This window comes from Haliotis cracherodii, unplaced genomic scaffold, assembly GCF_022045235.1.
Source record: "Haliotis cracherodii isolate W230 unplaced genomic scaffold, xgHalCrac1.p SCAF_15, whole genome shotgun sequence".
Lineage (NCBI taxonomy): Eukaryota > Metazoa > Mollusca > Gastropoda > Lepetellida > Haliotidae > Haliotis > Haliotis cracherodii.
Genome location: NW_027266270.1, coordinates 28023432 through 28045753, shown reverse-complemented (window position 1 = coordinate 28045753; position 22322 = coordinate 28023432). Strand labels below are relative to the sequence as shown.

The window sequence follows — 22322 nt, the reverse complement described above, 5'->3', positions numbered from 1 at the left end:
ATATCAACCACTGGTTTAGGTGTCACAGATTCGATATTTCACAGGTGAATGTGATACTGTTGACTGCAGCGAAAACAACAGGCAAGCAAGAAGCAATCAAATCTGAACGTTCTCGAATATACCTAATTGTATGCAACTTCACACCTGGTTCGGTAAAGAAGTTACAGTCGAATGTTTATATACAGACTTAAACGTGTCGTACGTGTGTAGCTTTATATACTAATGCTTTATGATTAAAATGGCGCCCAACCCAACTCACTCGCACATTCGTCCAGTATTGAGACAGATGACACACACATTAAACCACGTCGTGTATATATTAATTGTAACGCAATCTACGCCCACATGGTGATGATACTCGGGATGTATGTCGTATCTAGAAACGAGTGAGTTTGAAATGTAGTTAGGTTATAACATGGCGTGTCCGCATAATTAAAGGACGTTAACCACTTCGGCCAATCCAATACGAGCATGCGCATGGTACTGAGAACCCAAGGGATTCAAACCTATGATCAGGGATTCGAACCTACGATCAAATGATTCTGGAAGACAGACTACTAGTACTTAAGTGATTAAGCGTCCACTTCACCGAAGGGTTCGATTCTCCAGATGGGTAAAATATGCATACCCCTTTCTGGTCTCCCCGCCGTCATATTGCCAAAGGCGGCGTAAAACCATACTCAATCAGTTTAAACATTTATTATAAATATGTTAAAAAGCAACTGCTGCAATAGAACGAATCTTCCACCGAATTAGCACAAATGGTCTCAACTAGACAAAATCATTTTACTTTGACATGCTTTAAAATCAACAAAGCGTTAAGAAATGTAACTTCATGAGTGGTGAGTTGCAGTTTCTAACGGTTTCTGTCTACACGAGTATTCAAGCGTTATTGATCACAGGTAACTTTCCCGGCTGATTTGTCGATACTTTCATCATGTCTCGTCCATTGAAATGAGCAAGCTCCGGCATAGCTGCCCTTGCATATGGTGGTATGTTTATGGATATCAACATTCATGACTACAATGCGACACACGAAAATCAATAGTGACGTCACGGCTTTTGCAGCAGGTGTCGGCTACCTGTTGCTCACGTGACCGATGTTTGAACAGGCTTAAAGCCAGCATCAAAATAAGAATATCTCGAATGACAGGAAAATGGCATGGTAAGTTACATATTGGCTCGCTATTGACACTTTTAGGTACATTACTCATTTTTAGAGATTTTAACACAATTTTGTCTATTTTGTTCTTCGTGTCGTGGCATTTAAGATTGATATAATCCACACATATGCACGGGCTTCGATGCTGACCTATATCGTGATGTTGGTAGGACATGTCGATGTGCCAGAAACTGAGAAACACTACATTGCGTAGGTTATATAGTGTGATTAAATCTCACATTGCGTCAGGCATTAGGTTTGTATGTTCTTTAATATGCTGGGACTGTTCTGGTATATTAGTTACATCGTTGTCTAGATCGTGTAAGTCAGGTAAGTACTAACCTCATCATCTCTTCATGAAACAGTCATCGTAAACTCTATGGATGAGGTAAATATTGACTTCTCTCTGCGAGCAATACAAGCAGTGTAAACAGGGTTATTTTATTTATAATAGACCTTAAATAGATTTTGTTTCTGCATATGATGAGATGGTGCATAAGAAAACCCAGGATTCTATAGCAAGGCCGTAGTTGTCTTATTTTAGACGAGGGGGGGGGGGGGGTACAAGTATCACTTGTCCCCAACATGATTACAATAAAACTGATTACAATAAAACTGTCTTCTATAAAAAAAATCGTGGGGAAGGGAGGGGGGAACAGGCATTCCCTGTCGCTGTGTGGACAGTGGCTTGTGTATGTACACTCTGTGTACTGGTGTGACCTGTTGACTGATATTCTACTGCAATGAAAATCAATTTGGATGCAATCGAGTCGAATAACTGAAACTGAACGCCCTACGCCTTTATCCCACTTTGAAGGGATCCCCATACCAGCCTTTTTTCTGGCGTTGTCTGATGTGTGGCAGAGGCAAAGGTGGATGCTGTTTAGTAGAGTCCACGGGTGGTGCTGTTTGGTACCGGCCATGGCGGGTGATGTTTGGTAGAGACCATGGTGGGTGATGTTTGGTAGAGACCATGGTGGGTGGTGTTTGGTAGAGACCATGGTGGGTGATGTTTGGTAGAGACCATGGTGGTTGGTGTTTGGTAGAGACCATGGTGGGTGGTGTTTGGTAGCGACCATGGTGGGTGATGTTTGGTAGAGACCATGGTGGTTGATGTTTGGTAGAGACCATGGTGGGTGCTGTTTGGTAGAGACCATGGTGGTTGATGTTTGATAGAGACCATGGTGGGTGCTGTTTGGTAGAGACCATGGTGGGTGATGTTTGGTAGAGCCCATGGTGGTTGATGTTTGGTAGAGACCATGGTGTTTGATAATTGGTAGAAGCAATGATGGTTGATGTTTGGTAGAAACCATGGTGGGTGATGTTTGGTAGAAACCATGGTGGGTGTGGTTGGTAGAGACCATGGTGGGTGGTGTTTGGTAGATACCATGATGGGTGGTATTGTTTGGTAGAGACCATGGTGGGTGCTGTTTGGTAGAGGCAATGATGGTTGATGTTTGTTAGAGACCATGTGGTTTATGTTTGGTAGAGACCATGGTGGTTGATGTTTGGTAGAGACCATGGTGGTTGATGTTTGGTAGAGGCCATGGTGGGTGCTGTTTGGTAGAGACCATGGTGGGTGCTGTTTGGTAGAGACCATGGTGGTTGATGTTTGATAGAGACCATGGTGGGTGCTGTTTGGTAGAGACCATGGTGGGTGATGTTTGGTAGAGCCCATGGTGGTTGATGTTTGGTAGAGACCATGGTGTTTGATAATTGGTAGAAGCAATGATGGTTGATGTTTGGTAGAGACCATGGTGGGTGATGTTTGGTAGAAACCATGGTGGGTGTGGTTGGTAGAGACCATGGTGGGTGGTGTTTGGTAGATACCATGATGGGTGGTATTGTTTGGTAGAGACCATGGTGGGTGCTGTTTGGTAGAGGCAATGATGGTTGATGTTTGTTAGAGACCATGGTGGTTGATGTTTGGTAGAGGCCATGGTGGGTGCTGTTTGGTAGAGACCATGGTGGTTGATGTTTGGTAGAGACCATGGTGGGTGGTATTGTTTGGTAGAGACCATGGTGGGTGATATTGTTTTGTACAGACCATGGCTGTTCGGTAGGGGTGATCCTATTTCGTAGAACCATGATGCCAAAAAATTGCTTGAAATTGATTCCAGTACATTGATAACATTTAATGAGGTTGCTCAGTGCATGACACACGAAGCTCTCCGTGTCAGTTTGACATATGGTCAAAGATAATACTTTTGCGCTCAGCTGTTTTGTCTCGCACGCCAGTAGGGCGTCACTGTTAAATCCTTTTTTCAAGAAAAAGAAAGATATGAGGAGCTGAATAAACTGAATAATATACCCCTTTTCTTATTTACCCGACTGATAAGATTTAATACTGTTTTTGAAACAACGTGAACATGACAAACTATGTCAATAGAAGTAATTATTTCAATTAATCTTTTCAGTTATACAATCTGCAAATGAAAGCATATACATGAAAATACACTACAGTATATATGTATATGTTCATGTTTATGTATATACAAATTAACTGTAGTGATCTGTCTTGTGCATAGTGCGGAACGAAAGGAATGAATTTATAACCCGAAAGAATATTTCTTCAAATCAATCAGACTCCTACATATATATATTTGGGGAATGGGTATGTGGATGTTGTTTATTCCGCCGCAGTCAGCAATATTCCAGCTATACCACGGCTTGTAAGTGATTTAAGTCTGGAAAACACAGTGGTTGATAGCAAGAGCAATGGTGAGAAATAATTTTCGATGACAAAACAAACAAGGTCAAGCATTGTCATTACCCGATCCTCATTAGTCGCGCAGGGCCCACTTGCACAAAGCGATCTTAGTGCTGTTAAAGTATGGTAGTTACGATCATCTTAGCGCTAAGATCCCGTTGTGCAAGTGGGCCCTGGACCTGTTAAGATCCAGGGTAGGATAGGTCTTCAGCAACCCATTCTTGCCATAAAAGACGACTTTGCTTGTGGTAAGAGGGATCGGGATCGGGTGGTCACAAATATGCTTTCATTGTTGCGTAAATGAATGGATTTTTTGCACTGATCGCATGTCCACGATCAAACACAATGGTTTCAGATCTGTGAATTTTCCATCCTTCTGTTATAAACCTCCGGTGACGTCATCCCATTGTTCTACACGGATGTTTATTCTTTCAGCATGTACTCATGTTGTAGGCCAGGGGGGACTTTGAATATACATAGGGAGGTTTTACTTTCTGAGTATAGGACCTCTTTTGAGGTTTTACTTTCTTCGAGTAAGACCTGAGGTTTACTTTGAATTAGGACTGGGACGAGTCCAAATTTGTACCCGGGTACCCACCACCTAATTGCACCCGTTGTAGATATTTAGAGGTAGGTACAAACTGTCCGATATGGAAAAGTTTGAACTTGGCCTTGGCAAAACGTATTTAGATACACGTGTAAAACGATCTGGTCATGCATTCACTGAAGTTTGATCTTTATTCAATCATTTAAACGTCAGAAAGAATGGATGCATTGTCAGAAAGAAATGGGAACATTAGTGACTTATAGTGTAACCATTGAGTTTTAGATAATTTTTGTCATTAAACAATATATCACGTGACTATCTGGGTAGTCCTGTGGGTACCCGGGTCCTATTCAGGACCCACCCGACACGAGTACCCGAGTTACCCGTCCCAGCCTTACTTTGAATAATTAATTACTATATCAATTAATTAGCATGTACTGTTTTTTTTATTTTTCGACTGGTTAAAGTCAACATTATTTCACATGAAAATTCCATGACGAAAAGCGAACCTGCAACCATATGTATCATGTATCGTATTGTAACCCACTATGAGCCACCTGGTCAGGGGATGAAATAACAGTTCCCTGAACACATGGTTTGTTTCATCGAGCGTCGCCCACCAGCTGGTGCACGTGTAATGCCGTGCTATCATATTAATGATGGCTTGACGAGCCCATTTTAGACAAGGTATAGGTATCAAATAAATAAAACATATTTTATTAATGCGTGTATCAGTCTAAGAAGATGTCGGTTTAACCTTGGGTTACATGGAACTTTCACAACAGATACTTTCCGCTATGTATTCTCATGCTCAAATGTTTTTTTCTTTATTATTAGACTTAAACATGGATATTTAATTTGGTTTGATATTTGTATTAACATTATAAATAATATAAATATAATGAATTAAATTACTGTAATGGACAGAGAGTGTGATTGATTGATTGAGTGAGTGTAAGGCAATTTTGAGCATTAGTACAGTACATATGTATATGTATACATGTGTATACGTCAGCCTGATGTAGGGGGAAAGACCAGAGTGATGTATATCTTAGAGTAAAGGCCAGATGTATGAGAGTTACGCTAGGAACATTATTGTAAGATAAAGAGCTGGTCTTTTAAAACTGAAAAACAACTGAGGTCGATGTTTAGCTGTGTGAACATCACTTAGAATATTAGAACTTAGACGGCGACTTCCATTTTTCAAATATTAATTTGCACACTTAATGATAATGATGTGAGAAAACTACAGTTGGTACATTTTGGAAATATCCCTGCTAATGTAGTTTTTTAAGTCCGTGATGTGTAATAACAATGAAAATGCCTTGAAAAATTCATCGTATTACTTTTGCTATGCTTAGAAAAAAAGATTTTTTTTGTGCATTGCAATATCTGTATTTTGAGATTTTGTGTTTGTATATGGACATAAGGAGTTCATGCTAAATGAAATTATTATTATTATTATTATTATTATTATTATTATTATTATTATTATTATTATTATTATTTACAGATTAAAATATAAAATGCAGTAAAGAGGGTTTGGGTGATCCTGGCACAATCAGGCTGGTTAGGCTCATCATCAGCTCAGGGCCCTTGCTCCCTCTACACGCAGCCAAGACAGCGAATGGGACTTCTCCCAGGCAGTGCTGCCTAGTCAAACCCACCCAGAACTTTTCGGAGAAAGTGAAGACTCCCCAACACTGCAGCTTTCTGCATTACCCAGATTGCCAGAAGGGCTGTATTCCTGGTAGCAAACCCGAGTATTCTCCCAATGTCAGTCAACAGATTGGGAGGTACCAAACCTGAGGCACCAAGAACAATGGAGAGTCGGACAACTTGTTACTTCGATGCAAGCGTGACATTTCGAAAGCGAGGTCTTCATATTTCATATATCTTGTCAATCACATAAGTGTCAAAAGGGACAGAAAATTCAATGATATAAATGATTTCATTGGATTTATAAAAAAGGACAAGATCAGGTTTGTTGGCCTGGATACGTCTGGGGCTGTATACGGGCCTATTCCAAAGAATTTTGTATTGATCATTTTCCATGACGCCCTCTACATATTCCGGGTCGTACCATGGATGGACCCCTGTTTCAAAACCACAAGCATTGCGTAGACGGTAATAAAATGATCGAACCATTCCATCATGTCGCTTTAGATACTGTGTTTACCGTGTAATCATTAAATTCATTGTATTATCTACATTTCATATTTACATTTTGATGCAAAATCACACACTGACGTTTCGAGTGGGAAGTGACTGGTCCTGAGCAGCCAACAGAAAGCCTTCTGTATCACTTTTCAGTCCAGCCGACTTCATCCAAGCGAAGGACTCTGCAGGGTTGCTAATCTTCTCAACGCACCACACATAAACTCGATGCAGTGGTCGTTCAGATAGCCTGTCCTTGAAAAACTGAGTCTGGGCCGATTTGGTATGGCACTTCGCTTGGTTGACACTCATTTCTGTTCCGTCCAGCAGTACAAAATCATCAACAAAATCAACACTGACATTGAGATTATGTCCCACACCCTTGGCACGTTTAAGAATAGGTCTTGTAGTGTAAGTACGAATTGAGGGTTAATAGTTACAATGTGTGGTCTGCATGTCATCGTGGAAAATCGTTGGTCTTTGCTTATGATGTCAATCACTGGTTTGACAGGACCAGTCTCAAATATTGCCAGGTGGACAGGAATCAGTCACCGTTTCAATTATGCATTAAAATGATATTACTAAGTTCCTCGCCACTAGTATATAATTTCCACACCCATTTCATGCTGATAACTGGGGTCGCCCCGATTATCTTTCTAGATTTGTCAGCGCCATACCCGTGCTCGGGGGTTTCACCAAAGTGGTAAACGTCTAAGACCTGCATCACTTCGGGCTTTCCTCTCAGATCAAGCTGTCACGCTGTCAATAACTGGAATAGTATTCAAAGCAGCGCTAAACACTCATTCATTCATTCACTATACGATAGGGATGATGATGAAAAATACGAAGCACCCTTTTTTAACTAATGATCAGAATAGCTATACAACTTATAATAATGATGGTTATGACGGCGACGCCGACAAAAATAATAACGATGATTTTGACGACGACGATGACAACGACAACAACAACAATAATAATGTGAGCTCATAGAGACCCTCTTGCATTTTTGTTGTTGTTATCTGTTGATAATTATAATTATAACAAGAACACAAACAACAATGTGATGATGGGGATGAAGACGATGCTGCTACTATCAATGATGATGTTAATGAATTGACTGTAACTACGGGGTTCTTATGACTATCCGTCACTGGATGGACGTCAGTATTGCCTAATGTTTGTGTTTATACGCCATTATATTCTCTCACCCAGACTAGGCGATGACACAACCCAGACTTCAGGTACCGGAGACGCTGCTGGAGAGAGGTGCCGCCGTCTTGTCAGGTAAGACGCCTTAGCTTCATCACGTCTTGTTTTTGAAAGCATCAATTTGTAGAAAGTTGCGCAGATAGCACTGTACATATTATATCAGGCATCAGCAGACACCATATATAAATGCGGTAGCTGGTATCAGTACTGGTTTGTAAATCTAAGCTGTTCGATAACCAGGCGTGTGCCATGTAATAATTTTGAATCGTCTGAATAGTTTTCACGAAATCGACTAACCTATGACAAATCCTTTGAGAATCCGTTGGACGAGTGTTAGTGCATTTAACCTAATGTACATTTGCTTAAAAAAACTTTGAATAATTGGTGGCTTTAAACCACAACTCAGTCACCCACCTGACCACCTACTCACCCAGTCACTCTTTCTCTCAATAACTTGCTCACCCACACAAACCCACTCATCCCTTCACTCACTCCTGCAGGCGGCACTGACGGCCTCGGCGTGCCCCTGGTCAGCATCAAGTGCGGCGAACTGGAGCACTGTGAGCTGGTGGCGCTGTTGCTCCACTACCTCAGCATGGTAACGTCACAGACGTCCCCGTCAGTCGCCTGCCTCATAGACCTGCACAACGCCACCAAAGGGGATGTAACAACCTTTGTCGAGTCCATACAGACAGTTGAGGTAGGAGTAGTGAAGGTCCGGGGTAGAATAGGCCTTCAGAAACCCTTGCTTGCCGTAAAAGGCGACTATGTTTGTCGTAAGAGGCGACTAACGGGATGGGTGATAGGCTCGCTGACTTGTTTGATGCATGCCATCGTATCCCATCGTGGCCGATGCGACGTTACATTTCAACTTACTCACTATAAGCAACATGCAGTGGTCAAAGGCACCGCGTTTCGCTGTGCAGAGTTGCGTCCCTTATGTGTGCCAGAAACCTATCTGTCACCGTAAGTTCAGGTCGGTCTGATTAGACCCTGGTATCACAACCATAGTCAGAAACAGATAATAATCCAAGCTACGAAGATGAACGAGAAGTAGAAAACTATATAATTTATAAAGTATGTGCAGGTTAAAAACATCTGATTCAAATTACTCAAATGAGTGAGTGAGTGCGTGAGTACGGTTTTACGCCGCTTCTAGCAATATTCCAACATAGTCACACGACGGGGGACACCAGAAATGGGCTTCGCACATTGTACCCACGTCGGGAATCGAACCCGGGTCTTCGGCATGACAAGCGAATGTTTTAACCACTAGGCTACCCGACCGCATCAAAAAGACTCAAGGGTATGATGAGCATGCAATCGACACTGATGTGGACTATTTGTTACAGCATCGGAAGAGAGGCCGGATAGCTGCCGTGTACTGTGTGAAACCCAAGTCAAGGGACAGGTCACGACAGCTGAAGAAGCTGCTCGGACTGAAACCCAGCAAAAAGTTCACTAATGTGTCTATATTTAAGGTGGGTTTAAACTTCTGTGCAGGACTTTGATATCCTTAATAGACAAGCATTTAAGACCGCTGATACAGAAAGAGGCTACTTCCTGTCGTGCAGTTTCTAATAACAATGGTGATGCTAACGTGAAGGATCCGTCGTGTGTTTAAACTCTTGTGCAGTTGTAGGTGCAAGTAATATCCTGAATATGATTTGACTTAATACAGCTGATCAAGGAAGTGGCTACTTTCTGTCGTACACAACTAGCTGTGACTATGCTAGCGTGAAGAATGTCTTGTGACGTGTTTCAGGTGATCCTGGTGAAGACTGTGCGTGAACTCATCACCTACATCGACCCAAGTAACCTCACAGGGGAGTTCGGGGGGTCACTGCACTACAATCACCAAGCATGGCTTTATTTCCACAATGTAAGTGTAATTCTAAATGAGGGAGACTCATGACTACGAAGTTATGCTCAATCCCGGCGTGGTGACTCTTTCCGATCAAAGTTTCATATCCCATCAACTGATGGATTTCGATCAAATTCTCATTACCGGTCCAGTGTTAATATCACGAATAAGGCTCACTTCCGGTCCAGTGCTCACTTCCGACAAGTGTACATTTCTGGTCTAAAGCATTTTCCGGTCTCATGCTCGTTCTCGGCCTATCCTGGATAAAATGAAAATTTAAAGTGCCTTCGTAAAAAGTTCCAATGTAATGTTGCTGACAACATCACACAGCCCGTATATCAGTACCTTCAGGCGGACCAAGAGCTACCCGACTTCAGGTCATAAACACACAGCTCTGTACACACTGCAAACAGATCAAGATTACATTCATGAACACCCCGTGATCACATACATATACATACGTGTTACGACTGACCTATTTCTGCCATAGCAGAGTGCCAATTGTATACCAGTGTATGCGGTTTATGCTCATGTAAGCAACAGCTGGTGACAGTGTAGACATAGTATATACTTACACCAGGCCTCGTCCAGTTGTATCGTATGATTCCTGCGTGTTATTTAGGAGATAAACGTACTGTGTTTTGAAATTTGATGTAGTCCCACTGCAGAATAGATACCTCTTTATTATAATTTAATTTATAACCGAGCGCTTTAGCGTATTCATACGCACGTTTTTTTGTGAAAAGGCTTAATATATTTGAAAGGGGTTTCCGTAGCAAAAAGGAAACCTCTTTTTAGCCAATCAGAATCAAGCATTCATCAATGTCATGGTAGAATGCATATTATGGCATGCTGATTTTGAAAACAGGTCAAAATGACGGCCATCTTGATATTCAAGATGGCCACCGTAGATGTTCACAGAAAAACTTGAAACATCATTTTTCATTTTGAGTTTACTAGTTTGATGTTTTTAAGCATTGTTGCAATTATCCCACTCATCCACTACATCAACATAATCAACCACCATATCTCAATAAGCAATTTTCGTCAAAATGGTTTTTTTGGGGTGGGGTAACATTGTATACAATATCTCCCCTATGTAATATATTTTCATGTTGTTTTCTGTATAGGATAGTACAATGGTTCAAGCAGATTTTAATACCCAGTTATAGTGGTTTTTATGTCACAATTCTATGGAATTAGTGTTTTTACCTACTCACAAGATTTGAAAATGAAGTAAAAAAACATTATTTTTATCAATGTTTCCACTGAGAATTAGAATAACAGTTATATGAAACAAAATGTTTGCCAAATTCAGAAAACCGAACACATTACCTGTAATCAAAGACATAATTTGGATAGTTTAATGTTACAGACAATTTTGTCAAATTATGCATTTTTCCTTCAATTTATGCAATTTCGACCCCCTGAAAATTCACGCACACACTTGCAAGCTTACTACCCAATGAAAAATTGTGTACAGATACCACCTTTATGCAATAGAAAAGGTTTAAGGTATACAGGAAAATGTGGGAACGAAAATTTAAACTAAGACTCTTTTCCGCTGGTGGCCAACTGACTAATATATATTGATGTTTCAAAGCTGTGACACGCAACCTATTATTTTAGAGATAAAGAACATTGGCTACTCTTCAGTCCCAGCAAAATGTGACTAATATAATAATAATTTGATTTATGACCTAGATATTATACAATAGTACCATAGCGATAATAGCGATAATACAGGCTTGACCTGCACAAAATACAGAATACCAGGCAGGTAGCTGTTTCGCGCCAAAAGACTATGATTTTCTGAGTTAGAACTCACAATTCTCTCCTGCAGACTAGCATGAACTGAGCTGAATTTTGTCTGTTTCCGACGCTATCTATAAATATTTATTAAAATGTCGCCTATCCCTGCCTTACGAATATCATATATGAGTTACACTGTCGTCCAGTGCCACCTCCAGGTGATATACATCGAGTTAAATATTACCTCCAGACAATGGATGAGTATGTTAGTATTTAAAGTCAGATCGGCAATATTTCAGCCACATCGTGACTTCTCCAGACAATGATACACTCAAATAAATGTCGACCGATCTCGCCTCCAGAATGTAATACACCGATTTAAGTGTCGCCTAATATTGCCTTCAGACTATAATGCCAAGCCTGCAGGCCAGTGATGATCTGCTCCTGAAGCTGCCTGCCATCAAGGACCGGATGGAGCTGTTGCAGGACTACGACCTAGCAGACAAACCCTCCGACCAGCTGCTGCGACTCAGGCAGGAACAGCTGCAGCAGTATCAAGCCATACTCAAGTGAGACTACATACAATGCTACCAACATACTAGTCGAGCATGTGTTTTTTGTGTCATGCATATCCATTCCGGTTTGGCTCGTCGGGACTCGATTGTTACAACAATCAACACACAGAACAAACATATCGTTTCTCAAGTGAGTGAGCGAGAGCATTATTTAAGCTATATGACGGCGATCTGTATAAATAATCGAGTCTGGACCAGACAATCCAGTGATTGACATCATGAGCATCGATCTACGCAAATGGGATACGATGACATGCATCAACCAAGTCAGCGAGCCTGACCACCCGATTCCGTTAGTCGACTTTTAGTACAAGCATAGACGCCTTTTACGGCAAGCATGGGTTGCTGAAGACCTATTCTACCCCGGATCTTCAGGGATTACACAGTGGCCTGTAAATAAACAAGTCTGGCTCAGGCAAATCAGTGATTGAAAACATGATCAGTAATCCAGCCACCGGCCTAAAGCCGCCAGTCACGGACATCACATGACGACCCATCCATTTTAGGGAGAACCAGGCCATTGTCACAGTCAAAATAAACTTTGAATTGTATGTTTCCTTTTTTTGTTTGTTGAGTGAGTGAGTATGTATGGTTTCACCCCGCTTTTAATAATATATAAACCATATCAAAGGAGCTTTACACACTGCACCCTGTTGGGAATAGACCCGTGCTTTTATACTAATAGCCTAGCTCGCAGCCCTCGGACATTTTATGGTGAACTGTTGGACCAATATTTGTTTGTTGCACTAGTCAATATTCCTGCTATGCGGCAGTCTGTAAACAATCTAGTCTGAGCCAGAATATCCAGTGACTGATATCACACATACACACACGAGAGTTTACACGTCGCTACATGAGCGAATTATCTCGAACGCGACGTTAAACCCTATTTCACCTCATCTAAAAATGAATCACTACTTCCACTTCTTTGAACCGTATACAGTGTCAAAACAGAAAGTTCCTAAATAATTATCCTTTTACAGAGAGATTCGCCTTGATGACACAATCGAGCAGTGCAAGCAGGCCCTGTACCTCCTAGAGAACCCCGAGACGCATGGACTGCTCGCTCAGGTGCACGTGACCACACTGCGCAGTGCTGAGAGTCGTCTGCGCGACAGTTATCGTCTGCTCACAGACGACCAGAGGGAACTCGGGGAACTGTGGGCAGCAGCTGAGAATAGGATAGACGTAACCCACCAGGTCCAGAAGTGTCGGGAGAGGTCTACGACGGTGAGAGAGATACACGGCTAGATGGTTGACGTTGTGTAACACTGAATCTGCTAGCCAGTGTATGGCGACTGACTTTAATGCCGCTTTGAGCAATATTTCAATATTATACCCCGAGTAATGGGTATCACCAAAGTGTCACAGGCCTGCTTCACCTAGGGCTGTCCTTCCATGTCAAGTTGACAGCTGTGATATAACTGAAATCTTATTAAAGGCAATGTTCGCCCACAACAAGTGATTTAAGAAATGTTTAATCTGTATGTCCGATGAATGATGTGACATATTCCGACATCCCTGTCCAGATCCACCAAATTCACCCACTTACTACAAGTGAAAAAAAAAGAAATGTTTAAGCTGTATGTCCAATATATGTCGGGATTTATTCTGACCTCCCCTTCCAGATCCACATAAGTCACCCACTCACTACAAGTGAAAAAAGAAATGTTTAAGCTGTATGTCCGATATATGGTGGGATTCATTCCGACCTCCCTGTACAGATCCACCACTCTATAGTGAAGAAGTACAAGCCACAGCTTCAGGACCACCCAGCCATCGGGAAGACCCTCAGCCAGGCGGAACTCTACAGGACGCACTTCACCACCTCGCTGTATGAACCCGCAAAGGTGAGATAGCGTTCTTCTTCAATAGGCGCTGTGTCTGTTTGTATAATGCCAAGTTGAGATAGGCTAAGCGTTCTTCTTCAATAGGTGCTGTGTCTGCTTGTATAACGCCAAGGTGAGATAGTGTTCTTCTTCAGTAGGTGATGTGTCTGATTGTATAACGCCAAGGTGAGATAGCGTTCTTCTTCAATAGGCGCTGTGTCTTCTTGTATAACGCCGAGGTGAGATAGCGTTTTTCTTCAATAGGCGCTGTGTCTGCTTGTATAACGCCGAGGTGAGATAGTGTTCTTCTTCAATAGGTGCTGTGTCTGCTTGTATACCGCCAAGGTGAGATAGTGTTCTTCTTCAGTAGGTGCTGTGTCTGTATAACGCCAAGGTGCGACAGCGTCGCGCATCATGGGATTTGCTCACCTGTCTTCACTGTCTTCATCAGCTGATGAACGTCAACAAATACAACTTCAAACCTTAAATGTTAGATAGAGTTGTTCTTCAGTAGGTGATGTGTCTGCTTGTATGACGCCAAGGTGAGATAGCGTTGTTCTTCAGAGGGAGACTTTCTGCTTCGTCTAAGGTGAAAGACCTTTGTGGAGATACATTACGTCACATCAGGTTCACACCGAATACACCAAATGGGAAATGTTGAGGAGATGCCCTTTGTCAGTTTGTAGGAATCCACATTAGGCGACCATTGTGGTGATTTCAGTAAAAGTTTTTTGTTAGTGTATGAAGCCAGGTACCAAAGGGAGAGCACTGGGGAGATTTACGTGGTTCATGGCGTCGTGTTGTATGGCTCAACATTAAAACCTGTGATTAGTGTATGGATCATGAACTGCCAGCAATCAATTGTGGTTTGGTTTGACCATCTGACCATTTAGGGCTTCTATGTCGGGATCACGTCAAGTCATCCACGAACTCCTGAACTCCCAAGTGTTGCAGTTTGAACAATTATATGTGTATGTCAGCAGGATTTTTTGTGTGCAAAGGCCAATCAACGTCTTCCTTCTCGCCCCCAGGACCTCTTGACCCAAGCCACAGAGACCCTGCAGAAGCTGCGACGTTTGGCGGAAGAAAACGCGCAAGTTGTCTGCGACATTAGTGACGTCACACAACAATTGACTGATGTCATAAGCCCATTCGCCGAGGACCTGCAGAGACTCCAAGATATTTACATGTCTGTCCATGTCTTTCTCCTTCTATATGAGAAGGTAAGAAGAATCTTGTAACGGTCATACGCTGAACACAGGTTTACCCATTTATCTGATGAAAACATTATTAACGCCTACTCAATATAGCTCCGCTTCTTTGTGTGTCCGCCATTACAGAAGATAATATTATATTGAGATGTAGATTTTTTCATGTAAGTTTTGCATTCTAGTCAGTCCACTGGTACAAGAAGGTCCTGAAGTTCCTCCCTGACAGTCTCAAGGAGAGAGTTGATCCCATGTCCCCCAACAGACTGATTCACACACCACCCGAATGGAGGCAGGCCGTCATCAGCTTCCTCAACAAGCACCCCCCTCCCCGCGAGGAGCACATCCTCAAACTTGACTCGGACATACCACATCGGGTGGACAGGGGACTCAAGCAGAAGGCGCACTCCCTGGCTCTCAGGTGAGTCATCCGCCAATCGTCTCGTCCCTCAGGTGACCTTACCGTGTCTCTGACGTTCACGCTGCAGTGCAACCACATGGCCAAGACTCGATTAATTACGGTCACGTAGCTGAAGCATTACTGGGTGCGGCGTTAAGCAAATCCACTCACTCATTCAGTTGACACATTATAACATAAACAGTTCCAAGTTACTGAGGATAGTACTTGAGAGACCCGTGAAGATCCGGGTTAAAATTCGTCTTCTGCAAACAATGCTTGTTGCAAGAGGTGACTACCGGGATCGGGTGGTCAGGTTCGCTGACTTGGTTGATGATTGTCATCGTATCCAAATTGCGTGCTTCGATGCTCATGATATCAGTCACTGAATTGTCTGGTCCAGACTCGATTATTTACAGACCGCTGTCATATTGCTGGATTATTATCTATCTATTAGATCAGATTAACTAATTATTCATATTTAACGAGTGTTGATTGATACGTTCCTAAAATTTGTTCAGTTTCCAAAGGTCACATATTCCAGACTTGTAACAGTGAAACCCTTTACTCAATTGACTCACATTTTTGTGGATACACCTCCATATTACATGTAATGACCTCAACAAAAGATTTCACTATTACGCAATTCCTTCCTTGTGAGACTCAGAACTTAATCATACCTCGATACCTCGAATCTATGCCCATTGATTCAGGTGGTTCATGCGTCTGTATGAAAGCATAGCCATGCAAATAATAACCCACAGCATTGTGCATATACATACGCACACATCGGTGAAATTGCTCCTTCCATTGCCTTATATATTATGTCTATATTCTATTTTCATAAATATGTATGCAGTGTATTATATATCTATTCTTCTATAAATAGTTGTCAAAACAGAACGGAGCTATAGTACACTTTTAAGCGAGACTGTGAATATCAAGGTATTATAGTTTACAGACTAAATAATTACACTTTTTGTCAAATTAATGTCTTCTTACTTTGGTTCCTAACCAGTCATCAGTTCTAAGAAGCTATTCCGTCCATGAAACAACTCATCTGCTGAGTCACCGTGAGCTCATTTTTTCATCATGTACACCTGTACACCGGCGTCGACGTTTTATATTTTATTTCTGCTCGTGGTCTGAAGAAACCGAGTCTTACCTTGAGCCTGGCCCCAGTAGCATTTATCAATTTTGCTGAGTCAACAACAAAAAGTTGTTTGGGGCGAGATATTAAAACTGCCCCCACTGAGTTGCAAAACGAATATGTGTCTTAAGCGCTTCTCTTTACTTGTAAGCATTCGAGGGATATAGGGCAAACTAATATTTGTTACACTGTGATCTGTTGTGCCCGGTTTACCTTGTACGGGAATCCATATACTATGTACACATATAGTGTTAACCCATTCAGTGCAAAGTATGCCTGGCTGTCACATAGAATAGCTTGTGTCCTATGGATGTGCCGAGTTTATTTGAGAGGTGTCTACCTTCTTTTATAACAAAACACTTTAATAACATTTCACGCGACAAATAATATATTAATTTTCTAGAAATATACAAATATTGTAAAGTAAATTTGATTAAAATCACCTGGCAGCGAGTCAGTGTTTCTCAAGGACATGTATGCCCGGGGTTAGGCCTGCAAGTATGCAACTTTCCATGGCAAGACCCTTCTAGAGAAACGTCTTAATAATGCATCTACAATGACTGTATTGTTCAGAAGTGTATGTTGAAGCTAGATCAAGTAATGTTTTTACAATGCTTCCGTGGGCAATGGTATGTATCTATGTTAACTATTGGGTTGAGGGTGAAGTTACATCAGTTTCTGACGTGTACAAATGCTCATCGAATCTATGCAGTGGTCAACTGAAGCTGTATGATGCCACATAGCCTCATCGTGGAGGACAATTACAACAATATGACGTCACCCATTGTTCATTACATCACGATATAACAATAAAGGTTGACGTCAGTGACATATCTTTGTACTGTTGACAGTTCCTACTTCTTGTGGTACGTTGCATAGTCTTTCTAGAAAATAACAATGGGTAATGTATAGCTACACACCATGAGGAGCCGGGTAAGAATAGGTAATCAGCTTGTCGTACGGCGCCTGCATGGATCAGGTGGTCATTCTCAACTACTTGGTTGATTGCGTGTCAGAGTTGCTCATAATTTCAATCGATGGTTTGTCTGGTCCACACTCGGATTATTTACAGGTCGTCGATTCGAAAGTTACACGTTCGGCCTCGGAAACAATTTTCAGGCATGGAATCAACCCCTAATAAAAACATATAAGGAACATCTCTTAATTGGTAATTAGCTGTGAAGAAGAAGGCTTCTTTGGAGTGAGCCGATGTGAGAAGCGGTGTACTCATGACATCGATACACGTCAGCTTCTACTGCAACGTCACTTAACATTGCCCCCGTGAAGATAGGGGCTCGACTTGGTCTTCAGCAGCCCATGCTTGTCGTTAGAGGCGACAGACGGGATTCGGTTGTTAGACTCGCTTACTTGGTTGATGTCTGTCCTTGTGTTCAGAAATGTGTAGATTGATGCTCATAATCGCAATCACTGGATTGTGTGATGCAGACTTGATTATAAAGCTAGCTTGAGTGGGGCGTTAAACAATAAACAAACTAACTAAACATTGCACAAACAATAGTGTCTGCAAAAAACCAACAATGTCGTTGAGCTCGTGAAGTCCTCATTACACTGTCCCTCATTTAACATCATCGCTTATTTTGAACCTTGTGGATAATAAACTTTTTTATAACTTCAGGGTAAGGTTTCTTCAACGACTGCTGAAAAGCAGACGACTTCCGACCAAACTGGTAACAGCCGCGTTTGAGTGGAAAGAAGAAACAATGGGCCCAGGCAGCCCAATGAGCAAACCCCGCCAAGCCAAGCCGAAACTGTACACGAAGAACACCAGTAAACACAGCAGTATGCCCAGAACCACATCCGATGGGAAACCCATTAAACCGAAAAGGTATAGATCCGACCATACGAAAACACTGCCAGGCACGACACACGACAAATCACACAAGAAAAATGGTCCGAAAGACAGCAGTAATGCTAGATTGACATTGCATTCGGAAAATTTCATTCTCCGGAAGCCAGGAGTAGAGGAACCCAACGGGTTTCAGGATGAAGGTAAAGAACTATTTGTGCGCGTGACATTTACGCCAGATGACCCAGATAAAGCGGTGCAACATTTTACGTTCGATCAAACCGATGTGAAATCTAGTCAGTATTTCCCAGAGGGCCAAATTCCACCTGTCCAGGACATGACCGGTTCTGAGTCCGGCATAGACGTAGTGGAGAATGACGATCCTTACGATTCGATAGTGAACCGAATTCGGGAGGTATCAGTGAGCAAACTTCCCAGTGAGCTTAAATTGAAGTATGTCACAGATCTTCTTCACGTCAGTTTAAAAAGAGCTTCAGCCAATGGGACCAAATCACAAATGCTGGATTTTCAGAACAGTAACGTCTTTGCTTCGAAAACGAGTCACGGGAGAAATCTGTCTAGATCCGTAGGGAATTTAACAGATCCGGTGTTTTATTCTTCACGGGATAAATCTCTGTACAGTTTTGATGACAATACGACAGAGCAGAGACGCTTCGAGGAACACTTTCGAGACTTGAGGAACAGTTTGGACTTGGATGATATTGGTGTTGTGCTGGGTGCTATGAGTGATGATGAACATTATCATCAAGGCAATCTTAGGGCTTCCAGGTCAATGAATGACCTTTACGGTTCCCGTTTGGATTTACCACAGTCAGTGTCGGAGCTGAGTTGCCGTCACGATTCGATGACGTCACTTACAGATTTGGACGACTCGGCAGACGACGGCGGGTCCGAGTCGACGAGTCTGCAGTTTGATTTTGTGAGGCTAGAACGATGTCAGGAGGATAGGTGAGAAACTGTATATAAATGTTATATTAGGCGTCACGTATACCCTAAACAGATGACACTTGAGTAATTTTTACGAGCTTTATGAAGTGTTGTCTCTCAATCCTCTTTCCAAAGACATGGACTCTCCCTCAAAAAACACCTAAAAACACTGACCCAAACTATTAATCTCCATTTTTGGACTTACAGAAACAAAATAAGACACAATAAACATTGCTTAATATCAAACTGTTTGAAAATCTTGGGCTTATGACAAACTCTTCTGTAACTGGATACTTGTTACTGTAATGACAACCTTTAAGATATAGTTTATCCAAACTAAAACGGCGGACCAAATGAGTGTCAAGCAAAACTAAGAATATTCAGATCGTTAATTCGATCACTGGAAAAAAGAGAGCGATCTAAATCAAAATACAAAAGTTGAGCATTTAGGGGTAAATGTGGACACAATTTCCGTTACTTCATGTTGTTGGTCCTCAGGAACCTTTGCTGGTCCTAGGAGGCGACTTAATGGATTGGATGGTCAGGCTCAGTGATTTAGTTGATCGCATGTCACCATACCCCTACGGCTTGGGTAACATTTTCAATCACTTGGTTTTCTGGTCCAGACTCCTTTCTTATTTACAGGCCGCTATCATATAGATGGAATAGTGCTGAATGTGGCATTAGAGAACAAGGTTATTAAAGGCACAATTTATAGTAGTTATCGTATTACCGGATGTATGTTATATCTGTGGTTGCTACAGGGTTGCAGAGGAAGGTCAGCTTGTCAGAGAACAGGGCCGTTATGAAGATATTCAGTTGGATGCGGAGGCCTTGGCCCAGGATGAGGTCGAGGCTAGTCTCAGAAGGTCGGCTTTGATCCTTGATCAGGTACGATGTCGGCATAAGTGGGCTTGACTTTCCACAAGAGATGTGGGTTTGACACAGACGTAGTTTAGGCAGTATTGTTGTATTATGACCATATTGCTGATGATGCCCACACAGGCATTGGACTAACAGAGCAAGGGTCATAATACGATACAATAAAGAGTAAGACCTTTAATACCGTCAAAGAATACTGTCGTTCCTACAAATTAAAGTTGTGACATGTAATTTGTATTGCTTTTGACCATTTACAGGAGGAGGTTGCCCTATCTCTAAAAGAAGACTGCCTCTCCGTGGATTTTTCAACTGATCATGATCTTCCTCCTCTGAACCGCTTTGAGAAGCATGCGTCTACCGACCTAGGCTATGACAGTACCGCCAGTCAGCCGGTCACAAGCCACGGGTCCAACACCTCCACCCTGCAAGTCCGGGGGAGGCCATATGGGCCACCTCTACCTCGCGGTGGGGCATTTGAGGCGTCTTCATAAACCCTGTCGCTTCTGTAGACATATTGAACATTAACCACGATAACGTAATTACTTTGAGAGAGTTTATCTTTCTTTCGTCCGAGCTGTTCACCAATTTGTTTGGTTTCAATAGTTAGGTCCCTTGGCCAATTCCAATATGTATATATAATGTGTTATGTTTAAACCTTTATAAGAGGCAATGGAGGAGATATGCTCTGATATTCCTGATGGATATTTAATTTATTAGCTAATCCATGCTATTCAACAAAACATTTTACTATTACAGGTCCATTCAACGGCCCAGACTATTTCTGATCAAGTTCCTCCCCACATATAATGTTGTTCAAGTCTTATCAAGTTCTTCCCTACGTCTGATGTCACTGAAGTCATCAAGTTCTTCCCTACATGAGATGTTACTGAGGACCAAGTATAAAAACTTCTTGGTGATGTTAAAGAAGTCAAGTTCAACTCTACATCTGTGTCCCAATCCACAAAGCGATCTTGTTGCTTTAATAATCGTAAATCTCTGCAAAAGAATTTGGCTGTCATAACCCTGTGTGGAACTGGGTCTTAATGTCCTGCAGTCTTCGATTCCTTCCCTATACTCACTGGTGGTCCATGTATGGTGATCCTGGGACTTAATGAACATAGTGCACAGTGTGTTTCTAGGCTGGTCCTAGGGATGAGATGGCGCTGTAGTGCTATTGCTCCTGGGGGGATTCATAAAATGTAATTGATTTGTTGATCTGTTGATAACATTTGAAATGTTTCCAAGGCAGCAACTATTTGTTAAAATATGAGCATTTAATATTGTATGTTTTTATATCTATTATTGACCATGGTCTTTTGTTACTTTTGAGTTACGTGACTGTTTAACTACATTCAAATAACATTTTATTTGAGGTGAAGGTTTGTAAAGATTTGATATACGGTAGGTCCTTTTGTCTTACTGCTGAATATGAAAATTGTACATATATTGCCCGTAAAGCTATAGAATGAATTGCTGCATTTTGTCTTATTACAAATGAAACAAGCTGAAATACATGCAACTCCTGTTTTTACAACCAGCAAAAGAATTGGGATTATTGCTGACAAACATTACAGTACTTAGCATCTGAGGGTGGAAATCCGTAAGTAGGAATTGGTCTTCAGGAACCCATGCTTCTTGCAAGATGCTACTAACAGGATGAGGTGGCAGACTTGCTGACTTGGTTGATGCATGTCATCCTATCCCAACTTCAAAGATCAATGCTAATGATGTCAATCACTGGATTGTCTGGTCCAGACTCAATTATTTACAGACCGCTGACGAATATTGCTGAGTTATGTTAAAAAGCAAACAAACTTATCATCCTGATTTGTGTCTTTGGCTAGTCACTTGTACAGGTCTGTTTGCCCTGGCTAGTCACTGGTAACACCTGCTTGACACAATTGGTCAAAGGGCTGTTTGACTTGGCTAGTAACATCATGATGACCTGTAAGTAAGCAGCATTATCATACCTCCATGTCAGAATGTCGAGATCTGATTATTTCACGTGATCTTGATAAAATACCATGCATCACGAGTGGGAGGGAAATAACTTTCTGAGCAGATGAATAAATCCCTTACACCCCGCCACGAAGAATACATACTGCACATGGATTTATGAGCA

General features: G+C 41.8%; 1 protein-coding gene across 3 annotated transcripts; it reads left to right on the top strand.

Annotated features, from left to right (window-relative positions):
- The first annotated feature begins 1075 nt into the window (after window positions 1-1075).
- Window positions 1076-21657, top strand: LOC139462450 (uncharacterized). Of its 3 annotated transcripts, none has more exons than XM_071244178.1 (14): window positions 1076-1165; window positions 7792-7863; window positions 8289-8488; window positions 9141-9269; window positions 9554-9670; window positions 11810-11973; window positions 12963-13209; window positions 13704-13829; window positions 14840-15031; window positions 15202-15437; window positions 18200-19339; window positions 20083-20209; window positions 20458-20665; window positions 20957-21657. In XM_071244178.1, the coding sequence occupies exons 2-14, from the start codon at window positions 7800-7802 to the stop codon at window positions 20983-20985; spliced, it is 2979 nt and encodes a 992-aa protein (XP_071100279.1). In that variant the 5' UTR covers window positions 1076-1165; window positions 7792-7799; the 3' UTR covers window positions 20986-21657. The 3 variants fall into 3 exon arrangements, with proteins under 3 accessions (XP_071100279.1, XP_071100280.1, XP_071100281.1); XM_071244179.1 differs by having other exon boundaries at window positions 20458-20735; window positions 20957-21016; XM_071244180.1 differs by lacking the exon at window positions 20458-20665.
- Window positions 21658-22322: the final 665 nt, after the last annotated feature.

What these genes read in the sequence shown, in the direction of transcription:
- LOC139462450 (XM_071244178.1), top strand. Translation starts at nt 7,800, where the DNA reads ATGACACAACCCAGACTTCAGGTACCGGAGACGCTGCTGGAGAGAGGT. An exon ending in AGGTGCCGCCGTCTTGTCAG is followed by an intron (nt 7,864 to 8,288) that starts GTAAGACGCCTT and finishes TCACTCCTGCAG; the next exon opens with GCGGCACTGACGGCCTCGGC. An exon ending in CGCTGTATGAACCCGCAAAG is followed by an intron (nt 13,830 to 14,839) that starts GTGAGATAGCGT and finishes TCTCGCCCCCAG; the next exon opens with GACCTCTTGACCCAAGCCAC.